Raw genomic sequence first — 22,627 nt, forward strand, 5'->3', positions numbered from 1 at the left:
ATGACATGATACTATACATAGAGAATCCTAAAGATGCTACCAGAAAACTACTAGAGCTAATCAATGAATTTGGTAAAGTAGCAGGATACAAAATGAATGCACAGAAATCTCTTGCATTCCTACACACTAATGATGAAAAACCTGAAAGAGAAATTAAGGAAACACTCCCATTTACCATTACAATAAAAAGAATTAAATACCTAGGAATAAATCTACCTAAGGAGACAAAAGACCTATATGCAGAAAACTATAAGACACTGATGAAAGACGTTAAAGATGATACAAACAGATGGAGAGATATATCACGTTCTTGGATTGGAAGACTCAACATTGTGAAAAGGACTATACTACCCAAAGCAATCTACAGATTCAATGCAATCCCTATCAAACTATCAATGGCATATTTCACAGAACTAGAACAAAAAATTTCACAATTTGTATGGAAACACAAAAGACCCCGAATAGCCAAAGCAATCTTGAGAAAGAAAAACGGAGCTGGAGGAATCGGGTTCCCGGACTTCGGACTATACTACAAAGCTACAGTAATCAAGACAATGAGGTACTGGCACAAAAACAGAAATATCGATCAATGGAAAAGGATAGAAAGCCCAGAGATAAACCCACACACATATGGTCACCTTATCTTTGATAAAGGAGGCAAGAATATACAATGGAGAACAGACAGCCTCTTTAATAAGTGGTGCTGGGAAGCCTGGACAGATACATGTAAAAGAATGAAATTAGAACATTCCCTGCCACCATACACAAAATTAAGCTAAAAATGGATTAAAGACCTAAATGTAAGTCCAGACACTGTAAAACTCTTAGAGGAAAACATAGGCAGAACACTCTATGACATAAATCACAGCAAGATCCTTTTGGACCCAGCTCCTAGGGAAATGGAAATAAAAACAAAAATAAACAAATGGGACCTAATGAAACTTAAAAGCTTTTGCACAGCAAAGGAAAACATAAGATGAAAAGACAACCCTCAGAATGGGAGAAAATATTTGCAAATGAAGCAACTGACAAAGGATTAATCTCCAAAATTTACAAGCAGCTCATGCAGCTCAATATCAAAAAACAAACAACCCAATCCAAAAATGGGCAGAAAACCTAAATAGACATTTCCCCAAAGAAGATATACAGATTGCTAACAAACACATGAAAGGATGCTCAACATCACTAATCATTAGAGAAATGCAAATCAAAGCTACAATGAGGTATCTCCTCACACCCATCCGAATGGCCATCATCAAAATATCTACAAACAACAAATGCTGGAGAGGGTGTGGAGAAAAGGGAACCCTCTTGCACTGTTGGTGGGAATGTAAATTGACACAGCCAGTAGGGAGAACAGTGTGGAGGTTCCTTAAAAAACTAAAAATACAAGTACCATACGTCCCAGCTTTCCCACTACTGGGCATATACTGTGAGAAAACCATAATTCAAAAAGAGTCATGTACCACAATGTTCATTGCAGCTCTATTTACAATAGCCAGGACATGGAAGCAACCTAAGTGTCCATCAACAGATAAATGGATAAAGAAGATGTGGCACATATATACAATGGACTATTACTCATCCATAAAAAGAAACGAAACTGAACTATTTGTAGTGAGGTGGATGGACCTAGAGACTGTTATATAGTGTGAAGTAAGTCAGAAAGAGAAAATCAAATACCGTATGCTAGCACATATATATGGAATCTAAAAAAAAAAAAAAAAAAATAGTCCTGAAGAACCTAGGGGCAGGACAGGATTAAAGATGCAGTTGTAGAGAATGGACTTGAGGACACAGGGCGGGGGAAGGGTTAAGTGGGACCAAGTGAGAGAGTGGCATGGACATATATACACCACCAAATATAAAATAGATAGCTAGGGGCTTCCCTGGTGGTGCAGTGGTTGAGAATCTGCCTGCCAATGCAGGGGACACGGGTTCGAGCCCTGATCTGGGAAGATCCCACATGCCGCGGAGCAACTAAGCCTGTGAGCCACAACTACTGAGCCTGTGCGTCTGGAGCCTGTGCTCCGCAACAAGAAAGGCCTCGACAGTGAGAGGCCCGTGCACCGCGATGAAGAGTGGCCCCCACTCGCCGCACCTAGAGAAAGCCCTCGCACAGAAACGAAGACCCAACACAGCCAAAAATAAATAAATAAATAAATAAATACTGCTTTAAAAAAGTAAATAGATAGCTAGTGGGAAGCAGCTGCATAGCACAGGGAGATCAGCTTGGTGCTTTGTGACCACCTAGAGGGATGGGATAGGGAGGGTGGGAGGGAGACGCAAGAGGGAGGAGATATGGGGATATATGTATACATATAGCTGATTCACTTTGTTATAAAGCAGAAACTAACAGATCATTGTAAAGAAATTATACTCCAATAAAGATGTTAAAAAAAAATGAAGTAAAGGAAAAAGGAAAACATTTAGGGAATTCCCTTCAACTCCATGTGGAAAATTGCGAGTGAATGCAACTCTCTGCTTCCCTGCCCTCTCCAAATCTGCCTTTCTCCATGCAGTGATCTCCCCATGCAGGATTAGCGTAAGCCTGCCTATGAGAAAATTTATGTTGCTTTCTGTTCACATACAGCTGGCCCTGGAGTGAATATGATGCAGTAATTCAAATTAGACTAGCACCTTTCGATCTGTTTATGAATGGTGTTGCATCCCCATGAGTGAATTAGAGCACTGTGGTTCCTGGGCAATGGCATTATACTTGCAAAATTCGTGCTGAATTAAAAATATATATCATCTAAGAAAGAAATAAGAAATCCCAGGCTTCCAACATTTATCCAGAGTGAGTTTCAGTTTCAGTGCAGTTTTTCATTGTCACTGTAGATTTACTATTCCCAACTATTAGAGCCAGGATAAGCAGAGATTGGGTTAAGAACATCAAAGTCACGGCCAGCCTGTGGATTGTCCCTGCTTACATGCTTAGATATTCTAGCTTCTAAGTGAGGAAACTCATTTGCTAAGGAAACAAGTTGGTGCAGTTGGGTGGAACCTAGTTCTAAACTAGTGAAGTTTCCACATGAACAGTTTCATCTTGAAAATTAGTCAGCTTTTCCCCTCCCTAACTTGAGGAAAGCTTTGCACTGCAGTTAAACTGGGGAGGGAGGATGGGTTGTCGAGGAAAGCAATGGGAGTAGAATGGGAAAAAGATATTTAAAAGCAAACGATATGTGAGGCCATGCAAAATATGTTCTTCATTAAGATAATTCTCCGATCTTTTCTCCCCTAGCAGTAGAGCCCTGAGGTCTCTTAGCAGAGATTAGTCTGCTAGATGGTAAAGGATGTCCAGACTAAGGATTGAATCTAGAAAACCCTGGCCTTATAAGGATAATATTTTAACCATCTAAGCTAGTTAGTTGCAAATGAAGCATATGAACTGTGGACTGCATATTAAATGTGACAAAAAGAGCAGGGAGTTATTTCTAGGAGATATTTGATTTGTTTTTACTAATGACCAGGAGCCCTGCATCTTAGCCCCACGTGTCGCAGCTTAATAATTAGCCCCTCTAGTCTTGCTGGTACCTCTCTCTTGTTACTGCTTCTCTCTGACCAGTTACATCTACATATGGGTCTATGGGGAAATGAAAATATAAGGAGCCAGGAAATGAATGTGTGAAAAAACTATTAGATTCATTCATTCCCCCAAAAAAGAATTCATTGAACGCCAAGTCAGCAACACTAGCTGTGCTTAGCTGTTAGAGATAAAATAAACAAGACACAGTCAGTGACCTCAAGGAACTCAGAGATCATTAATAAGATGCTATAAGGCTATGATGGAAAAGTGTGCAGAGTGTAAAGAAAGTACAAAGGAAGGGCTTCTCCTTAAGGAAAGAAGAGCATCCAGTTGGTGGTCCACCATGCTCAGGCACAAAGGAGATTGTGGGTTTTACCTTTCCAGGCTTTCTTCAGATTCTGTGCGATTTTGGGGCTGCCTGGAGACCCAGTGGGCCTGCTATGGCAGGTCAAGGGCACTCTTACAGATGTGTCTGAAGATAAACTGCCAGGTCAGCAAGCTCATTGGAGGTGGCGACCAAGATTCAGAACAGTGTAGCAAGCAGAAGCTAAGGTGAAGGTCAGAGTGCCATACATACCTCCAGGCTCTGATCAAACAGAACAAACAGACTGGGAACAGCCTCAAGACCTTCAGACATAGAAGCAGAAGGGCCAGCAACAAATCTGTAGACAAGTGACTTCTCTCCAGATATAAGATGACACCACACCCAAGTCTCCTTTCTCTGTAAAGATCGTGATCCACGCAACCAGACCTGCATACACCTAGGAACCATCTATGGAAGAAAAGCAGTTGCTTCTCTTCGACATTTTTACCCAAGAGATAAGGTCTACTTTTAAAAACAAATGAACAAAACGTTGTCAATAATTTAGTTTAAACAATTTTTAATATACAAAAAGTTGAATGAATTTTACAGCAAACACTGTATACCCAACAACTAGATTCTACCACTCACTTTTACTGTACTTGCTTTACCATACGTCTAGCCATGTATCCATCTCTCTCTCCATCCATCTATCTAATCGTTGCTGCATTTCAAAGTAAACTTCAGGCATCATTACATTTCACCCCAAATTATGTACATACTTGAGCATGTATAGCACTAATTAAAGTTCCATATTTGTTTGCGGTGCATTTTTTCTTTCAAGATAAAATTTATATACAGTGATATACACAAATCTTAAATGTAGCCTTTGATGAATCCCAACAAATGCTTACACCTGTGCAATACAAACCCCTGCGGAGATACAGAATGTCAGTGTCATCCCAGGAAGTTCCTTGTGTCCCTTACCAATCAGTCTCTGCCCTCCCTGGCAATCACTGTTCTTAAATTTTACATCATAGATTAATTTTTCCTGTACTAAAGTTACATACAAATGGAATCATGCAGTATGTAGTCTTTTGTGTGTGGCTTCTTTCACTCAGCATAATGTTTGTGAGATTCTTCCGTATCATTGCATGCATCAGCTTATTCCTATTGTTGCTGAATAGGATTCCAATGTGGGAAATATACACAGGCACACCTCATTGTATTGCACTTTGCTCTGTTGTACTTCCCAGATACTATATATATATTTTTTTACAAATTGAAGTTTTGCGGCAACCCTGTTTTATCAGATGATAGCATTTTTTAGCAGTATTTTTAATTGAGGTATGTACATTGTTTTTTAGACATAATGCTATTGTACATTTAATAGACTACAGTGTAGAATAAACGTAACTTTTATATGCAATAGAAAACCAGTTGTGTGACTTGTTTGATTGCAATATTTGCTTTATTGCAATATTTGCTTTATTGCAGTGGTCTGGAACCAAACTGGCAATATCTTTGAGGTTTACCTGTTAACACAGTTGCTTATATAGTCTCTTGTTGATGGACACTTGTTTCTCAATGGATTTAAAAATCCGTCATGTTAGACAAAGTGTAGGATTTATAGTAAGATTTGGGCAAAAGTTAGTGCTAGTCAGCATGTGGAGGCTCAAGAAAAAAGATTTTTGATTATATACTTGCAAATGGATTGTAAATAGATTGTAAATGGATTGTATTTTTTCTGAATATCCCAGTGGTAGTGTGCTTAAATTTTTTAACCCTGCTAATAGTCATCCAATGAAAGACTGTCTTGTAAGCATTTCTCTTTTTTCCAGCAGATATGGGAAGGATGCTTGTCCCCATTTTGGCCTTTGACCTTGCCGGATGAGTGCTGTTCTCTATATGGGGTCACATGGGATGACTTCATAGGGAGGAGGCTCCAGGTGAAGGAGAGGTGCTACAGTGGCTCAAGCCCCTCAGCCTTCTTTCTATTTGAACCCCAGTCCCTTTCTTCTTGTCTTTAAAATGAAATTCGATCATGGCAGCACCCTTGCTTAAACTGACACACTTTCTCAAAATGAGAAGATTGCTAGTCAAATACAGTGAAACACAAGGAGAAGCAATTTGCAAGTCACAGCAGCAGCTGTCAACAAAGTGCACGGTGTAGGTGAAGAGAATATGGCATGTACTTCTAGCAGAAGTGGGTGGGTTCTGGTCTTGCAGCCTCTCACAAAGGAAAATATGGGAGGATATTGAGTAATTGCATTATTAGTTTTATTTTTATTTAATGTGATTAATCAGCAAATACATAGCTTAAAATATTTCTTAAAAACAAAAATATGATTAGGTTCAGCTTTTAGTTCAAAGAGCCTCATCAGTTACTAGTTTGAGCCGGGGAGTGTGGCTTCTTGTTTTGTGTTCATTTTGTTCTATTTCTGTCAAAAATGACATGCTAAACTGAATATCTGATCACAAGAGTCACAGAAGAACGCTTCAGTCTAATGTTCTGATCAGTTCCCAGAGTGTCATTAGACAAAAGAGAGGGCTAAATTTGGGGAGGAAGGAAGGGATGTGGAAGAGTTCACTTTCCTTTACCTGCTATTAGAATGAACAGCTCCCAGTGTGCCCTGGGATTGTGTTTTCTAATAGTATTTTCATTATTGAATGAGTCAAGTTCTTTAGGGCTCAAAACATATTCTCTGCTGGTAAACAGACTCCTGATGTTATCAGGCCCTGCATGATTAGGTAGTTTCCTGCCTTGAAAGGATTCAGGAAACAATTGTCTTTGAATATTTACTTCCAGAAGGATCTTCCTTTGTTGGGTAGGGAGACTGTCTCTGTGAGACATGGATGCAGATCCAATGACAACTTCCCCAGTCATCTGCTCTTTAGAAGGGGGTCTGTGACAAAGGTGGACCCCTGGGTACAGGGAGAAGATTTTGTTTCAGAGCCTCACTAATCCAGCTCTTATGTGCTTTTGAATTGTTATTCTTCTCATGTGTTCTTTTTTAATGTTCTGTTTTTCTAACTTTAAGTTAGTGCCCTTTTTAAGCAAAACCTATGCTTTTTTCTTCCCCTAGAGGAAATACTATAGTAAACATTTATTAATTAAATGATACGTACCTTAAAACACGGAATCTATTTTCAATTAAATACAATTCCTACATTTATATCTATGTTACTTGAAATATGCTGTTTGCATATGAATTTGGTTTATTTTTTCTGACTTGTGTAGGACTTAACTTTTTAAAAATAGTTCACTTAATGTACATTAGAATTTATTACATCTCACTAAGTATAATTTTGGCCTAGAGAGTTTTTAGTTATGATAGCTACTAGAGGAAGAAAGGATTTAATCTCAAGTCAGACAAAAAGAAAAAACAAAAAAGAACCAGAAGGCATTGGGCTTCCCTGGTAGTGCAGTGGTTGAGAATCTGCCTGACAATGCAGGCGACACGGGTTCGAGCCCTGGTCTGGGAAGATCCCACATGCCACGGAGCAACTAGGCCCGTGAGCCACAGTTACTGAGCCTGCGCGTCTGGAGCCTGTGCTCCGCAACAAGAGAGGCCGCGACGGTGAGAGGCCCGCGCACCGCGATGAAGAGTGGCCCCAGCTTGCCGCAACTAGAGAAAGCCCTCGCACAGAAACGAAAGACCCAACACAGCCATAAATAAATAAATCAATAAATAAATTTATTTAAAAAAAAAGAGAAACTGTTTAAAAAAAAAAAAAAGAACTAGAAGGAATTAAGCTAAGTGTTTAATGATAGATTGAACCAATCAGCAATTTAAAAACAAAAACAAAAAACTCTGCCCATGCCTGACCTGGGGAAAGGAATTGTGTTATTTTTAGTCACATCTGAGAAACAGATGATAGATTATTCTGTGTGCAGACTGGTAATGCAATCCCTCATACATCAGCTATCAAAATAATAAAACAAAGTAAAATGTCATTGGGCATTACACTACAATGGATGACGCTTCAGTCTTTGATTTTCGGGAAAATAGAGAAGTTTGCTAAATGAGAATTTTTTTTAAAAAGATATCATTAGGGAATAATGGTATATTCCTATCAGGTTCAAAATATTTCTCTGTTAGCAGATTCATAAAGGTTATGAAAGATGAGACAACTTAATTTTTTACCAAGGGTAGGGCTGGGTCCCTACAACTCTGTTCCAAGCTGTAGCTTGGAAATGAAATTGGTTTTAATTAATCATGAATTTGTGCCAGAAAAGTGTTCACCGTGTTACCGTGGGTCTAGGCTGTTTGAGATCCTGTTTTAACGACTTTCTTTCCACCCCCTCTTTTTTCTTTCTTTTTTTTTTTAAACTTTGAAGCCAAGAAGAACGGGGAGAAGGTGAATAAATGTTTTTCTTTTTGATCCAGCAACTTGTGCGTAGAACTTTTAATTATACAGAAGAGATAATTCAGCAAGATATGCACTGAGACAGAATTGTATTTTAATTTATTGATGACAAAGACAAGATTTTATTTGAGTTTTAACTGTTGGCCCATAATTAAGCCAAATGTTTATAAATGAATAAAATAAGGATTGAAATAAGAAAGACTTTCAATCACTGTGCGAAGATAGGAAGAAAGTAGACTAATATTTAGGAAACAAGAGGCTAGTCCCTGCTGAGTGATGTTGAGCAAGTTATTACCATTATCATTATTTTTCTTATTTATGGTAGATTTAGTAAATATCATGGAAAATCTACTGTCATTCAAGAGGTTGTCTCTGTTTATATAAAATGAAATAAAGTATTAGAAATTGGCTTTCATCACTTATTATTTCAGAATTTGTGACTTCTTCACACCTATTCTTTTCGCATAAAGCTCTCCCCAGGTCAGAAATAATATTGTTGCTTTCTTGGGTTCATCCAATAGGTTTTCACAAAGACAACTCTTAATTAGGAGTTAAGACTCCCCTTCATTTCAGATCATTTCCCTGAATGCAAATAAGACCTAGTGGAAAAAGGATGCTGTTTTTACAGTCATGAAAATGGTTTAATCCTAATTCCCTGTCCAACTAACCGTGATCCCGTAAGTAAGCCATTCAACCTTTCTGGACCTTGGTTTTCTCATCTACCACAGAGATATAATGATACTTTAAAAGTGCATTATAATGATTAATAGATGTGAGAGGTCTTTGACAAGTTAAAAGTACTATTTAATTTTATTATCATTAATAACATAAGATATATGAAAATATAGGGAACAGACTTTGCTTTCCTGGCTGGATGCACGAAGAGATGGCTTGAGTAAACGTATAGTCACAAATCATTCTCTGCGCACTCATAATCAGCGTCCACCATCTTCTCGAAATCCTGAATGAATCCTGGTGCCATCACATGTGAAGGCAGAATTTCCCCTGTTATAATCCAGGTTTGGATTGGCCCAGTTCATCCGCAGTGTCTTTACTCTTCTGCTAAGTAGTGATGCGCCATATGAGTAGTTGGCATTCTGAACCACACTACCTTGGTTACTGTAAGGGTCTCGCCACTTCTGGGAATTCAGAGGCCTCCTAGAGCCCCTGATTTGTCTTGCTAGAAGCCCTAGTGAGGGAGAGGTGCTGGGTCAGCCTGCTTCCCCCAACAAATCTCCTAAACTAGGATTACATTGAGTCACTAAAATACATGCTTCAGGATGGGACTTGAAAAGACAGCCGACTCAGGCTCTGGGCATGAGAGCACTGTGTCCATTGTGTTCAGTTCGGGCAGCCTGCTCTCAGAGTTCTGGTCCATGAATCCTCACGGATGAGTCCCAAGGATAAGGCCATTCGAACATAGTTTGAACATACACAGTCAGTGCCTGTTACAGAGTAGGCACTTAATATTTTTTAAAACAAATTAACAAGGGATTCATATAATAATGTCTATTGAGTACCTACTTTATCTGTAATTGAGGGAAGCACATAAATACATGACATGATTCTACATCAAATATTGTAATTTACTTCAGAAGACAAAGCATGCATACATGAAATCTTTGAGTATTAAAGTGGAGAGTTTTTAAGTGATAGAATGAATGATTTAAAGTATAGGGCTATAAGAATTCATGGAAGTAGGGGACTAATAAAGAAGTCTCTTAGGAAGTGAAACTTGAGGTGGATTTTGAAAGATGGATGGCCCAAGAGAAGGTGAAAGGGTGTTGGCATTCCAAGAAGTAGTAACAGCCTGAGGCAATGCCTGGAAATGGAAATGGGTGTGTGTGTTTTACTCTTTACTTTTGGGTTTGGGGGAGGGGTTTGGGAAGGGGAAGGGTTTGAAGTGCGTATTTAAAATACGATTACAGCATACAATATATATTATACTATAACCTATAGAATTACTCATAAATGTGCACTAAGATGTATTTGTAAAGATATTTCTTAATTCAAATAGCAAGCTTTTTTGAAGTAATTTAAATTCCATCAGCAGGGGAATGGTTAAATAATTTATGGTGCCTTCACATCATGGAATATTGGAAGCAGTTGAAAAAAAATAGATCTTTGTGTGCTGACATAGAAAGACCACCATGGAAAGACATAACAGTGTATTAATGGTGAAAATGGATTCATGTAGGATTTGTCAACTTTGAAAACTGATTTTAAAAAGTCAAAGTGGTATTTCAGGAAACTTACTGGGGTGACACTGTGTCAAATGGAAAGTGAAGAGGGACGTTGGGAGATGTTTGCATGTGTATAGACATAGGAGGCCAAGGATAGAGACCTGAATGGTAAAGAGAGAGAGAAGCCAGAGCCATTCTGCAGAATGATCGCAAAGGACTTCACGACAGATTCTTAATATAGGGGATGAAGGAGAGAGAAGAGAAAAGAGATTTCCAGGTTTAAGTTTAGGGAATAATATACTAAAGAATGATTTCTACTAACTGGAACAGACCCATGTTAATAGGAAACATTTCTTAAAGAAATCATTTATTCATTTATCTATCTACCTGTCTATTTATTTATTTATTTTTGTTTGTTCTTCAGGATGGAAGAAACAGTACGAAATCTACTGCAGAGTCAAGGACCTCCAGAACAGAAAAAAGAAGAAACTGTTAATATAATGGTCTATCAGGTACACCACATTGTCTTACACTTGGCTGGATACTGGTTGGCTTGTTTTGCTTGGATTTCTCTAGCTCTGTCCTCCCTAACCTGGAGATAAATAAAAAAGGATGGTCCAGACCCCAGTGCTGGGATCCACACCAGTCACCTCTGTTTGAGGAATACTGTACACATTCATTTAACTCATTCATTTCTTGTACTTTGTGAAAGGAATTGTAGGTTTGGTTGTAGGCAGGTGCAAAAAATACGTTTATAGAGATGCAGAGAGACCTATAGAAGTATCGCGGTACTCTGCGGTCAAGGCTGTAAGAGAGGCATCTACAGCCTCTCTGGAACATTCTCTGGAACACAGGGGAGGCACTGACTCCTCCTGCCCAGGGAAGGTAAAGAATACTTCCCAGAGGTCTGACATTTAAGGTGGACCTGAGGAGTAGAGAACAAGAGAAAGAACATTCCAGGCAGAGGGAAGCCTAGGTAAAGGGGCAGTGGTGTGAACGTGCATGGCAGGCTCCTGGAGAGTAAGAAGCTCACGGGGACTGCATCATGGCTGGTGAGATGACAAGTTTGATGGTGAGACTGAGGGGACATGGAAGAGCTGGCCGAGGTTATGCCTGTCTTCTCAGCTCATGGGTGTGGTCTTGCACCTCAGGCCATGTGGAGTCTGTAGAGGTCCAAAGAGAGTCAGTGGTCAATGCAGTACCAAGTTGTCTTTTTTTTTTTTTTTTAATTAATTAATTAATTAATTTTTTTGGTTGTGCCGCGTGGCACATGGGATCTTAGTTCCCCGACCAGGGATCGAATTCGTGCCCCCTGTACTGGAAGTGCCGAGTCTTAACCACTGGACCGCCAGGGAAGTCCCAACAAGTTATCTTCTGATAGCCCTTGTCCCACGGTGTTTTAACACTAGTGAAGTGACCAGGCTGGGAAGCAGGGCATCTAATCTGAGCATGACCCAAATTGGCCACACAGATGATAAGGCTCTGACAGCAGAAAGAGCCCAGGCTCTCTATCTAGATCAATGTAGGACTTCCATTGAAAAGCACTGAAAATCACAAATAGACACCCAATATCCATTGCACGACTATGCATAGGAGGCTTTCAAAAGCTAAAGAAGGAAAGGAAATGGGCCAAAGTTTAAGGTGATCACTGGGCAGCCCTAGGTTTTGGCTAGCTAAAAAAGCAAGTGGGTCTGGGGAGGCAAGCCTAGGAATCCGGCTGGTAAAGATCATTTCACACTAGCGTCCCTGAATTCACGGGTTCTGGGCTCTGCAACCCAACTTGTGATGACAAAGATTGAGAGGAATCTGACAATAAAAGTCACAGTATCATATAAAGTTAAGAAATCTAGATAGAATTAACCTTAAGAAGTCTATGTCCTAAATTGTTGACTCTTGAGACATCTACAGAACTACAGTATGACAACGGGGACAACTGTTCTCTATCTCCAGTGAAAGCAGTATAAGGGCTTGATTTAAGCCGCCTTGGAGGAGATAAAAGTTAGCTCCATAGGGACTTCTCTGGCTGTCCAGTGGTTAAGACTTCACCTTCCAATGCAGGGGGTGTGGGTTCAATCCCTGGCTGGGGAGCTAAGATCCCACAGGCCTCGTGGCCAAAAAACCAAAACATAAAACAGAAGCAATATTGTAACAAATTCAATACTTTAAAAATGGTCCGCATCAAAAAAATCTTGAAAACAAAATTAGCTCCATAACAACAGTAGAAAAACCACTCAAATCCATTTCTCGGGAAAAGGTTTAGATTCTTCTTGAGGTGGCCTTCACATAGGAGAGGCATGCCCGGCTTTTCCTGATGTGGGGTCAAAGGATTTAAGTCCTTCTAGCTCTGAATCTTTCCTGGGTATTATATTTGCTTTGGCAGAAAATTGATTTATAAGTAAAAACTCAGACTTGACTCTGCATTAAATGGTTCTGTTTAGCCTTAAAGAGTCACATGAACCTGAAATGTCAGTCTTCTGTCCCCATCACAGGTAACACCAGGCTTAATTAGAGCGAAGTAATTCAACATTCCTCCTGTGCTTTTTCCAGTCTCCTCCTTGTGGCTCTGTTTCCCCAAGTTCTTATTTTCTTTTCATCATTCTTTGCTAATCTCTTCACACACTTGTTAGCCAAAACCATGGTATACACTCTTTTTTTAAACTTTTTCTTTTTAATTAATTTATTTATTTATGACTGTGTTGGGTCTTCGTTTCTGTGCGAGGGCTTTCTCTAGTTGCGGCAAGTGGGGGCCACTCTTCATTGTGGTGCGCGGGCCTCTCACTATGGCGGCCTCTCCCGTTGCGGAGCACAGGCTCCAGATGCGCAGGCTCAGTAGTTGTGGCGCACGGGCTTAGTTGCTCCGCAGCATGTGGGATCTTCCCAGACCAGGGCTCGAACCCATGTCCCCTGCATTGGCAGGCAGATTCTCAACCACTGCGCCACCAGGGAAGCCCCATGGTATACACTCTTATCATCAGAATTCGTTTTGTGAAACCGGAAGCTTCTTAGAAAAACAGACTTTTAAAAATTTGCTTTCCAACTATTTCCTCTTAATCACCCAGTCTGTTAGATCTGGGAAATCACCTCTTCTCTCTGGAGAGGAGACAGTTACTAATGTGAATTCATGCTACACGGAGGGGATTTTTCAGCCATTGCTCTCATTGGCCTCAGGCTCATTATCTGGAAAACTGGAGAGGGGTTTGGGTTACATGAACCATAAAGGTCATTTATACATTCAACAGCTATTTATTGAGTTTTTATTGTGGACGAGGCACAACTTTGTCCTCTGGGGATTCAAGACATGAGAACAGAGAGAAGGGTGGCACGGAGTCCCAGGGAGGTCCCTGCCACCTCAGTCGTCCTAGTGTTCTAAATATGGCGGATAGTAGGAAAATCGGTTGTGCAAGATGTATGTGGTGAAACCAGTGGAGTGCCTAGTTCACACTCCCTGAAGCCGCATTCTTTGTTTTGGGTAAGAGCTGGGAAATTTATTGCTTCATAATACGGAGGGTTATTAGCACACCTGACTCAGATTTTCCAACTATAAGATTTCTCTGACAGGAGCCAGAGGCCCATGCAAAGCTGAGACCCACAGGAAAGCTGGAGAGGGTTTTATTTTCCATCATGGAAGTGTTTGTTCTGAGGCTTTTATCATCAAGTTAATAACAGTAGAGTAACAGCTTTCTGAGTTCCAGGCCCTTGTGAAGGGTGGTCGTAGTTTGTTCAAGGGGCGTGTTCCTGAAGACTTCTCAGAGTTGGTTACTTGTATCATTTAGAGCTTGTATAATTTCACCTGGACCAGCTCAAAGGTCAGTAGGTGTTTCTGTTCAGCAGCTGAGACAGACCCGCCCTGCGGCTGTCAGTGGTTTCACTGGCTTTGTCGCTGTGCACTTCTTGACTCTTTTCGTAATTTGGAGAGTTTGCATCATTTCAAGGTTTGGGCATGAAGTGACATTAATGCCATTTTTATGTGACCACAGTTTCTAATTTGTCTAGTTCAGAGTCCCGTTGACTGTGAGTAGACTGTAGCTCATTCGGTCCCCACAACTGTGCAGGAAGTACTGTCACTATCCTCACGTTATAGACAGGGACATAGGCTCCCAGAGGTGAGCTCTTGCCCAAAGGTGCAGCCTGGAAGTAGCTTAGAAGGGATTCGAACCGTAGTCAGTCTGACTCCATGGCCTCGACTCTTTATGCGGAGAATTTCTGGAGAGATGAAACGATGGTGCCCAAGTTATGTAGCTAGATATCATCTAAGATGGGACTTGAACCGAGGCCTTTCCACTGGCTATTTAGAGCTCTCTCCATTCATTCATCCGTCCATTCATTTGCTCATTCATTCATTCAAATGACAGTTATTCATTTATTTTTGGACCTACGTATGTTAGATTCCTATTGCTGCTGTAACAAACTTAATGGCTTAAAACCACACAAATTTATTATAATTGTGGAGGTCAAAAGTCTAAAATCACTGTACTGGCAGGGCTGCATTCTTTCTGGAGGCTTCAGGACAGAATTATTTCCTTGCCTTTTCTAGATCCTAGCATTCTTTGGCTTTTGGCCCTTTTCTCCATCTTCAAAATACATCACTTCAGACTCTGGTTTCATTGTCATTTCTCCTTTTTCTGAGTTTGACTCTCCTCCCTCCCTCTTATAAAGAGACTGTGATTACATTGGGCCCATCCCCATAATCCAGGGTAATCTCCCCATCTCGAGATATTTCATTTAATCACATCTGCAAAAGTCTCTTTGGCCCTAGAAGGTAAGGTGACATATTCACAGGTTTTGGGGATGAGGTAGGATGTGGATATCCAGGCGAGGGACATTGTTCTGTCTATCACACTAAGTAACGCGTGAACCCAGCAGGCTGGCAGGACCTAGCAGACGCCAAGCTAAGTGCTGGAGAGGTTGACATAGTACACAGCCCTGTTGTAACGGTGTCCACAGTCAGCTCTCTTCACCCCTTTACTCTTCCCATCTTCGTGGAGAGCCCTGCCTGAGCTGTGTAGCTTCCGAACCCAGCTCCATCTCTTCTAATGATGCCCTAAGCTCAGTTATTGATCTCTTAGCCTGTGTTTAAAGCAGTACGGTCTGATACCCAAGTTATTTCCATTCCAAGTGATCTAATTGAAAATCAAAATGACTTTTTCCTTAAATAGTTCCCTAAAAGTAGTCTCAGATGTGATTAAGCAGGTGATGCTTGGGGAAAGGGAACCTTTCTAGTCATCCTAAAATCTGTCAATCATCAAATATATATCCAGATTCTTTTATGTACACAGAAAACATGTGACGTAGGCTGGGGCCTTCCTCATTGAAGCCGAAGTCCTGCCTAGCAGAGATATGACTTTATTTCATAAATTAGAATTTTTTTTAATTGAAGTATAGTTGATTTACAATGTTGCGTTAGTTTCAAGTGTACAGCAAAGTGAGTATATATATGTATATACGTATATGTATATATATATATATATATATATATATATATATATACATGTATATATATCTTCTTTTTCAGATTCCTTTTCCTTATAGGTTATTACAAAATATTGAGTATAGTTCCCTGTGCTATACAGTAGCTCCTTGTTGGTTATCTGTTTTTTATATAGTAGTGTGTATATGTTAATCCCAAACTCCTAATTTATCCCTCTCCTCCCCTTCCCTCTTTGGTAACCATAAGTTTTTTTTCTATGTCTATGGGTCTTTTTCTGTTTTGTATATAAGTTCATTTGTATCATTTGTTTTTAGATTCCACATATAAGTGATATTATATGATATTTGTCTTTCTCTGTCTGACATACTTCACATAATCTCTAGATCCATCCGTGTTGCTGCAAATGGCATTATTTCATTCTTTTTTATGACTGTGTAGTATTCCATTGTATATATGTATCACATCTTCTTTATCCATTTATCCATTTATCTGTTGCTGGACATTTAGGTTGCTTCCATGTCTTGGCTATTGTAAATAGTGCTGCTGTGAACATTGGGGTGCATGTATCTTTTCAAATTATGGTTTTCAAATATATACCCAGGAGTGGAATTAATGGATCATATGGTAGTTCTATTTTTAGTTTGTTAAGGAACCTCCATACTGCTCTCCATAGTGGCTGCACCAATTTACATTCCCACCAGCAGTGTAGGAGGGTTCCTTTTCCTCCACACCCTCTCCAGCATTTATTATTTGTAGATTTTTTGATGATGGCTGTTCTGACCAGTGTGAGGTGATACCTCGTAGTTGTGATTGCATTTCTCTAATAATTAGTGATGTTGAGCATCTTTTCATGTGACTTTTGGCCATCTGGATGTCTTCTTTGGAGAAATGTCTATAAATGATAATTCTTATCAGGCATAGGATTTTTTTTTCCTACTTTAAACTTCACCTTCTTTCCCTATAATGACTTAAGTGTACCTTAGGCAAATTCAAAAATTTAAGTGCACTCGAAAGAAAAGTTAGGGTTGAAAAATTAAATAATCACAAAAGATACCTTTCTAAGAAAGCTTTTTAAAATAACAATATTCCTACTATATTTAAAGTGTGAATTTCCAAGCTTCTAATATAATAGCATTTTTTTTTTCTTGAGCATATGTAAATGCAAGACAAAACTGCCATTTGTGGTTTTCAGGAGCTGCAAAGTTCCTGACTCTGTTTCCTGGCTGAGTATCAGAATCACCTTAGGAAACCTTAATAGATTCAGCTATTCAGGCACCTTCTTTTATCTTCAGACTTAGAATGATCTGTCTTGTTTGGCTATTTCTGAGTTTGATGGGTCATTTCGATTCCTCTGGTCCACAGATGTGTTGGGGACTAGTGAGGTACTTCAAAACCTATCCAGTCCACCACCCCTGTTTCCTCATTTTGCGAAGGAGAAAATGGAGATGAAGTTCAGCGCATGCTATATGCATTTCTGCTGCATCTGTACTGATTCTTTCATTCACAATACTTATTTCAGTAAGTGCCCTGGCAGTTAATTAGCCAAGAGATCTGAACTCTTTAGAACTCTACAGAGAGCCTGACTGTAATTCATACAGATTTTTCCGAAAAGTGTTTCTGTTTCTTTTTTTACCTAAACAAAATGTGGTGAACAAATGCGAATCAATAGGTCAGCAGTGAGTACATTCCCTGAGTGCACACCAGTTGGGAAAAATGATCTAAAATTCTACTGAGCGTCTGTTGAGAGAGTGGCTAAGTCTTTACACAGGTATTTATAAAATTCTGATACACAATGGGATGGGAAATATTTTTATTGAGTGCTTTTATTTACGTGGCCTGTAATCTGAGGAAGTCTCAAGTGCCTTTGATTCTGCTTGCAGAAATTTGGCCTTTTCTCTGAATTGCTGTGAACTTTGAATTGCTGCTGAAGTGGGTAATGGTAATAAAGGGAGTATTTTTATTGTGTGTTAAGTTCTAAAGGACTGAAACTGTTCCTCGAGGAAGCGGTTTTCTTCCTTCCTCTTCCTGTTTAGTTTTAAGCAGCATCCTCTCTTCATATAATAAGTTTAGATAAAGGAGGCAGGATTTCTTCAAGCCAAAGTGATGAGATTCAGTGCAGCCAGAATCATTGTCCTTCATAAAATATTCCTTTTCTCTTTGAAAGTATTCTATAAGATGAATGTATGATTTGACACCCTACAGAAAGACTTTCCAGAAGTTTTCAAAACAGTCTCTGTTAGCACGCTGACTAAGGACAGGGTTCACCTCTGTAATTCCAAAGTCATACGAAATACTTTGAAAGGAATAGAGGAGTTTCAAATATCACTCAGAGTTTAAATAGTTACCTACATTCTTCTTGGAAATTTTAAATTCCTGGCTTAATAGGTTCTGACTCTTCTTTCTCATTCTCAATTTCTGCCTACATTCTGTGTGCAGACACGAATACGTTTCCTGTTAGATATTTTGACCCAGAGCTGAACTCCTATCAAGTAAAAGCAGAATGCGGTCTCTCTGTTGAAGCATACGTAACCTATGAATAAAATGATGCCCCGAAAACTCACCTTCTCTTCATACAGGTGAGCTGCTTATTGTCAATGAACATGAGCTGCTTGCTTCAGCTCATCTCAGCAGAGGGCCCGGCTTTGTTTTGCAAACCCCAGACGGTGTCTCAGGTCAGGAGGTTGTATGGGTAGAAATCAAAGAATGTTGCCCTTTCGTAATTGTGTCGCTTGGGCAAATAGTTTGGGCACGTCAGATCATTAAGCAGGCATATCAGTTATTTCTTCCTCTTAGGAAACAAATGAATTTCAACAGGGCAAAATCACGATGATTATCAATCCTTGAACTTTTATCCTATTTTCTTAACTCACATGAGGCTACAAAACTAAATTTTATTTTTTTTAGGGCTTAGCTTATCAATGCTTTCTGAGATGGAGATAAAATTGTGTGTGGGGGGGAAATGGACAGTGTTGGAATTAGGAAATAATTAAGAAAGAAGTGGAAAGTGCCTGCTAGGAAAAAAAAAATCTTTTTTTGCTGAGATCTCTCTTATACTGTAACCTTTCAGCTGTGTTGTCCTTACTGATTTTGCACGCACAAGCTAACACAGCGTGGCAAGAAGAATCACCAGGTGTGGGGTGAGAGGAAAATGGTCTGGGTAGGGGTCTGCTGTCTGGGTTGAAGCCAATGCAGGGTTCAGGTGTTCACTGGCCTGGTAGGCACATCTGAAGAGGCAGGACCACAGCCCTTGCAGGCTTAGAATCTTGTACTTGAGCCTGACAACAGCTTCCAGGCTTGGGAAAAGTAGCCACCTGCCAAGAAAGGACCTTCCTCAAAACTCAACTATAAGACGAGGGTTAGTCGATGATCAGGTTCTCATCGCACCTGTGCCCCAGCCCAGACCAATTCCACAGAGTCTCCAGTAGCTGAGCCTGGGCCCTGGTAATTTTCAACATTTCCCCAGGTGATTCTAATATGTCACTAGGCTTGTGAATCGGTCAACACCTTGATCGGGAAGATCTTTCCTAGCCAGCTCAACTCTGTGAGGAGTGCAGGGAAAAGATTCATAAGGAAGTGTGACTTACAGGGTGAAGGGGAGGTGGAAGGTCAATGGAGATTCAAGGTTTGTTTTTCTTCCCGCTAAGACTTTTGCTGTTGCCTGGAAGGAGAGGTTATCTAATCTTAGTTTGCGTAAGGTTTATGCCAGCTGTGCGAGGGTCCAAAGGTGGAGGATTTGCACTCCCCCATGCGCTGGGCTGTGTAAACACCTCAGGCTCGGGAAGGATGGAGACAGTGACTGAATACATGTTGTCCCCTGCCCCTCCCCCATGTCAGTCTGTTGGCCACTTATTCAAATGTAGATGCCAGCAGTGCTCAGTTTTTCTTCTTGGCCCTGTGGAAAAGCTAATTCAGATTAATAAAGGGAAGAAGCAATGTGAGAAAAGGAAAGTCGTAGACCATTAAAAAGAATGCCGTGAGCTCTCGGTGGCCCCTCTCCTTCCAGAGACCCCACGTATAAGGGACTGTGGCTGGAGAATGCATGAAGGCGAATTTAAGTAAGAAAACGTTTCAGAGTCAGAGAGACCTGGAAGCCGGTCCCATGTTTCTCACTCAATTAGCTTTTGTCATCTCGGGGAACTTAATCGACTTGAGTGTCACTTTTCTCTTCTCTGTAATGGGTAGAATAAGGCTAAACGGAAAAGTTGCTGTTTTCAAAGTGCGTCACTAGACATGATTTCATCTAACAGTTGGAGATAGTGTATGATAACATGCATAACACATGCTAGGTATTCAACAAACAGTAGCTATGGTTGTTAAACATCTAGCCTTGTTTATCTACTCATCGGTTCTTTCTCTTCATATACCCACATGCTTCCTCTTACCCCACCTCATTCTAGCCTACCCTATCGGCTAGCACCACAGAAGGTGTGAAAGACCTAAAGGTTCAAAATTGGAGAAAATGATAAAGCTATGAGAACTGTGGGCATTTCAGGGGGGCTAAACCCAGGATCAGGTCCCCTGACAGGACTGGCCTTTTTGGTGGTATCTTCTCCCATTGTGCAATCTTGTCATCCCCATACCCTATCTACCAATATTTTCTCACTTAGATATGTTTCTCTGAAATTCCATCCGTTAAAGCATCAGTCTATGTAAGAAATAAAGAATTAAGAAGATACATACTCAAGGGGAGTCCTTCACATGTTAGTGTGACCCAGTTAAATCTGCAGGCTTTGCTCTATTAACCCATCTCAGAAAACTGAAATTTAGAATTTGGGGTTTGGAAGGAAAGGAGACAGGAAAATAATTTTCCTAAAGTAATTTAGGAGCTTATAATCCCCTATGTTTATTAAGTCTGGGTGAGACTTCACCTTGGAGAGGGGCACCAAGGGAGAAAGGTTTTAGGAAGCAGCATAGGGATATGGAAGGGAAGAGAAAGCCAGCAAAAGCAACATATGAATTGCAACCATCATTTCTATGGTTTGCTAAGTGCCATATGCATGCAAAAGAGCGAGAAACCTCTTTGTCCTCTCGCCTTCATATGCTCAGGACCCAGACCTCAGGCTGGTACTATCATAAGAAACTGTTGAGGGCCTGGTATGATCCTAGTGCCATTTACTTTATGCCTTCTGTGGAATGCACCAGGTGTCAAACTGACAAGTTTAAAGGAACTTTTGGAGCAAGCCTATTGAATTGGGGTCTTAAAATGACTTAGATTCTTCCCCTATTTAAATAAACAGCCAAATATCTGTAGCAATTCATGATGGTTCCATTGTTTTGTAAACTGATCAAAATAGATGTTTTTCCAAATGTGTTCTGTTGGGTTTGCCACCACACCCTAATAAATTTTGTGTCTATGCTAAATTAATAAAGTAGCGCAGTAAATTCATTTCTCCCCATTAAAGCCAAGCCTATACCTTAGTCTGAATTAGTAAGCTTCTACTATAAGCGATGATCTGAAAACAATGCCATTGCAAGTGTTCTCCGACAGCCTTTTTTATTTCATTTACAAAATAACTTGTACATATATCCTTAAGATACGAACTAGGCTGTATTTCTCTTGAGTCATTATGTCTAACTTTTCTAATCCAACTATTACTGGATTTTTTTCTTCTCTGTGCATTTTTATTACCGCTTCTCTCCTGAGCACGTGAACATCACCATTGGAGGATCAGTAGTGGAAATTGCCACAATAATAATTAATATGTACAGCTTACACTTTCACGGCATCATCTCATTTGATCCTCATACTAACCTTTCAAAATAGGAAGGGCAAAAAGTTCAAGTTCACTTTACAGATAGATGAAGAAACTGAGTTCCACAGAGGCAGTTGACTTTATAAGTGTCATACAGTGTCAGGTCACAGTGGACTTGGTCCTTTGATTCCAAGTCCTATAGTCTTGTAGGGGTAGCATTAATTACATTCTCTACTAGTGGTTCTCATATTTGGCTGTGCCTTGGAATCATCTGGAGAGTTTAAAAAATTTATGATGTCCTGGTTCCATCCCAGGGATTCTGATTTCATTGATCTGGGGTGTGGCTTGGGCATGAGGATTTTTAAATCTCCACAGATCACTTCTAATGTGCAGCTTGGGCTGAGAACCACTGTGCTACAAGGCATTAGATTCAGCTGTATATTTTTCCTTTCTTGCTCATCATGGTAAAGGTTCTTCCAACCAGGGTCTTCTTTTCATTAACCTACCACCAGCATTTCCCTCAAAGTAGCCAACCTGCTGCTGCCTCATGTTTAGGAAGCATATTGAGCTTCTGGGGAAGGTAGGGAGTTGAGTGGGCCCTTGAAAGACGTTAAAATTCAGATAAATGGAAAGGTCCTTTTGTTCTGTGGGTACTCTGATGAGAGACCACAGAGGATGATGGGTATTCAGGTGAGGTACAGCAGAGGATGATGGGTATTCCAGTGAAGTACAGCAGAGGATTGTGGGTATTCCCATGAGGTAGAGCAGAGGATTGTGGGTACTATCGTGAGAGAAATCAGAGGATTATGGGTAAGCGGAAAGCCTTTAGAGGCCAACAGTATGGGTGCAGATCCTGGCTGAGCCACTCACAAGCTATGTAATATTTGAGGATTTACTTAAGCTCTCAGGGCCCTGGAGAGCTTCCTCCCAGCCACATTCAGCCCATGGGTTGGTAATGACCTCAGTGCTGAGGGCGCAGTGCGGGATCCGAAGGCTGCCTGAGACTTTGGGAGACGATGACGACGTGCAGCAGGTAGGTGGGTCAGTGAGTTGCTCAGGAAAATGACTGGAGGATAGGGTGGGCCCAGTTCGGAGGCCCGGACCGATGGAGTGAGAGCTAGT

General features: G+C 40.4%; 1 protein-coding gene across 19 annotated transcripts in view; it reads left to right on the forward strand.

Moving 5' to 3' along the window:
* The window catches only part of NCKAP5 (NCK associated protein 5), a 1,102,730-nt gene that overhangs the window by 764,600 nt on the left and 315,503 nt on the right, over nt 1–22,627 (forward strand). For all 19 annotated transcript variants that reach the window (XR_014246257.1, XM_082397785.1, XM_082397783.1 and 16 more), the window contains one exon: nt 10,809–10,896. Coding sequence is in view for 18 of the 19 variants with exons in the window: in XM_082397785.1 (XP_082253911.1) it covers nt 10,809–10,896 (88 nt within the window). In the remaining variant the exon portion in view is untranslated. The remainder of the gene's footprint in view (nt 1–10,808; nt 10,897–22,627) is intronic.

This window comes from Balaenoptera borealis (assembly GCF_965194805.1).
Source record: "Balaenoptera borealis genome assembly, chromosome: 6".
Classification (NCBI taxonomy): Eukaryota; Metazoa; Chordata; class Mammalia; order Artiodactyla; family Balaenopteridae; genus Balaenoptera; species Balaenoptera borealis.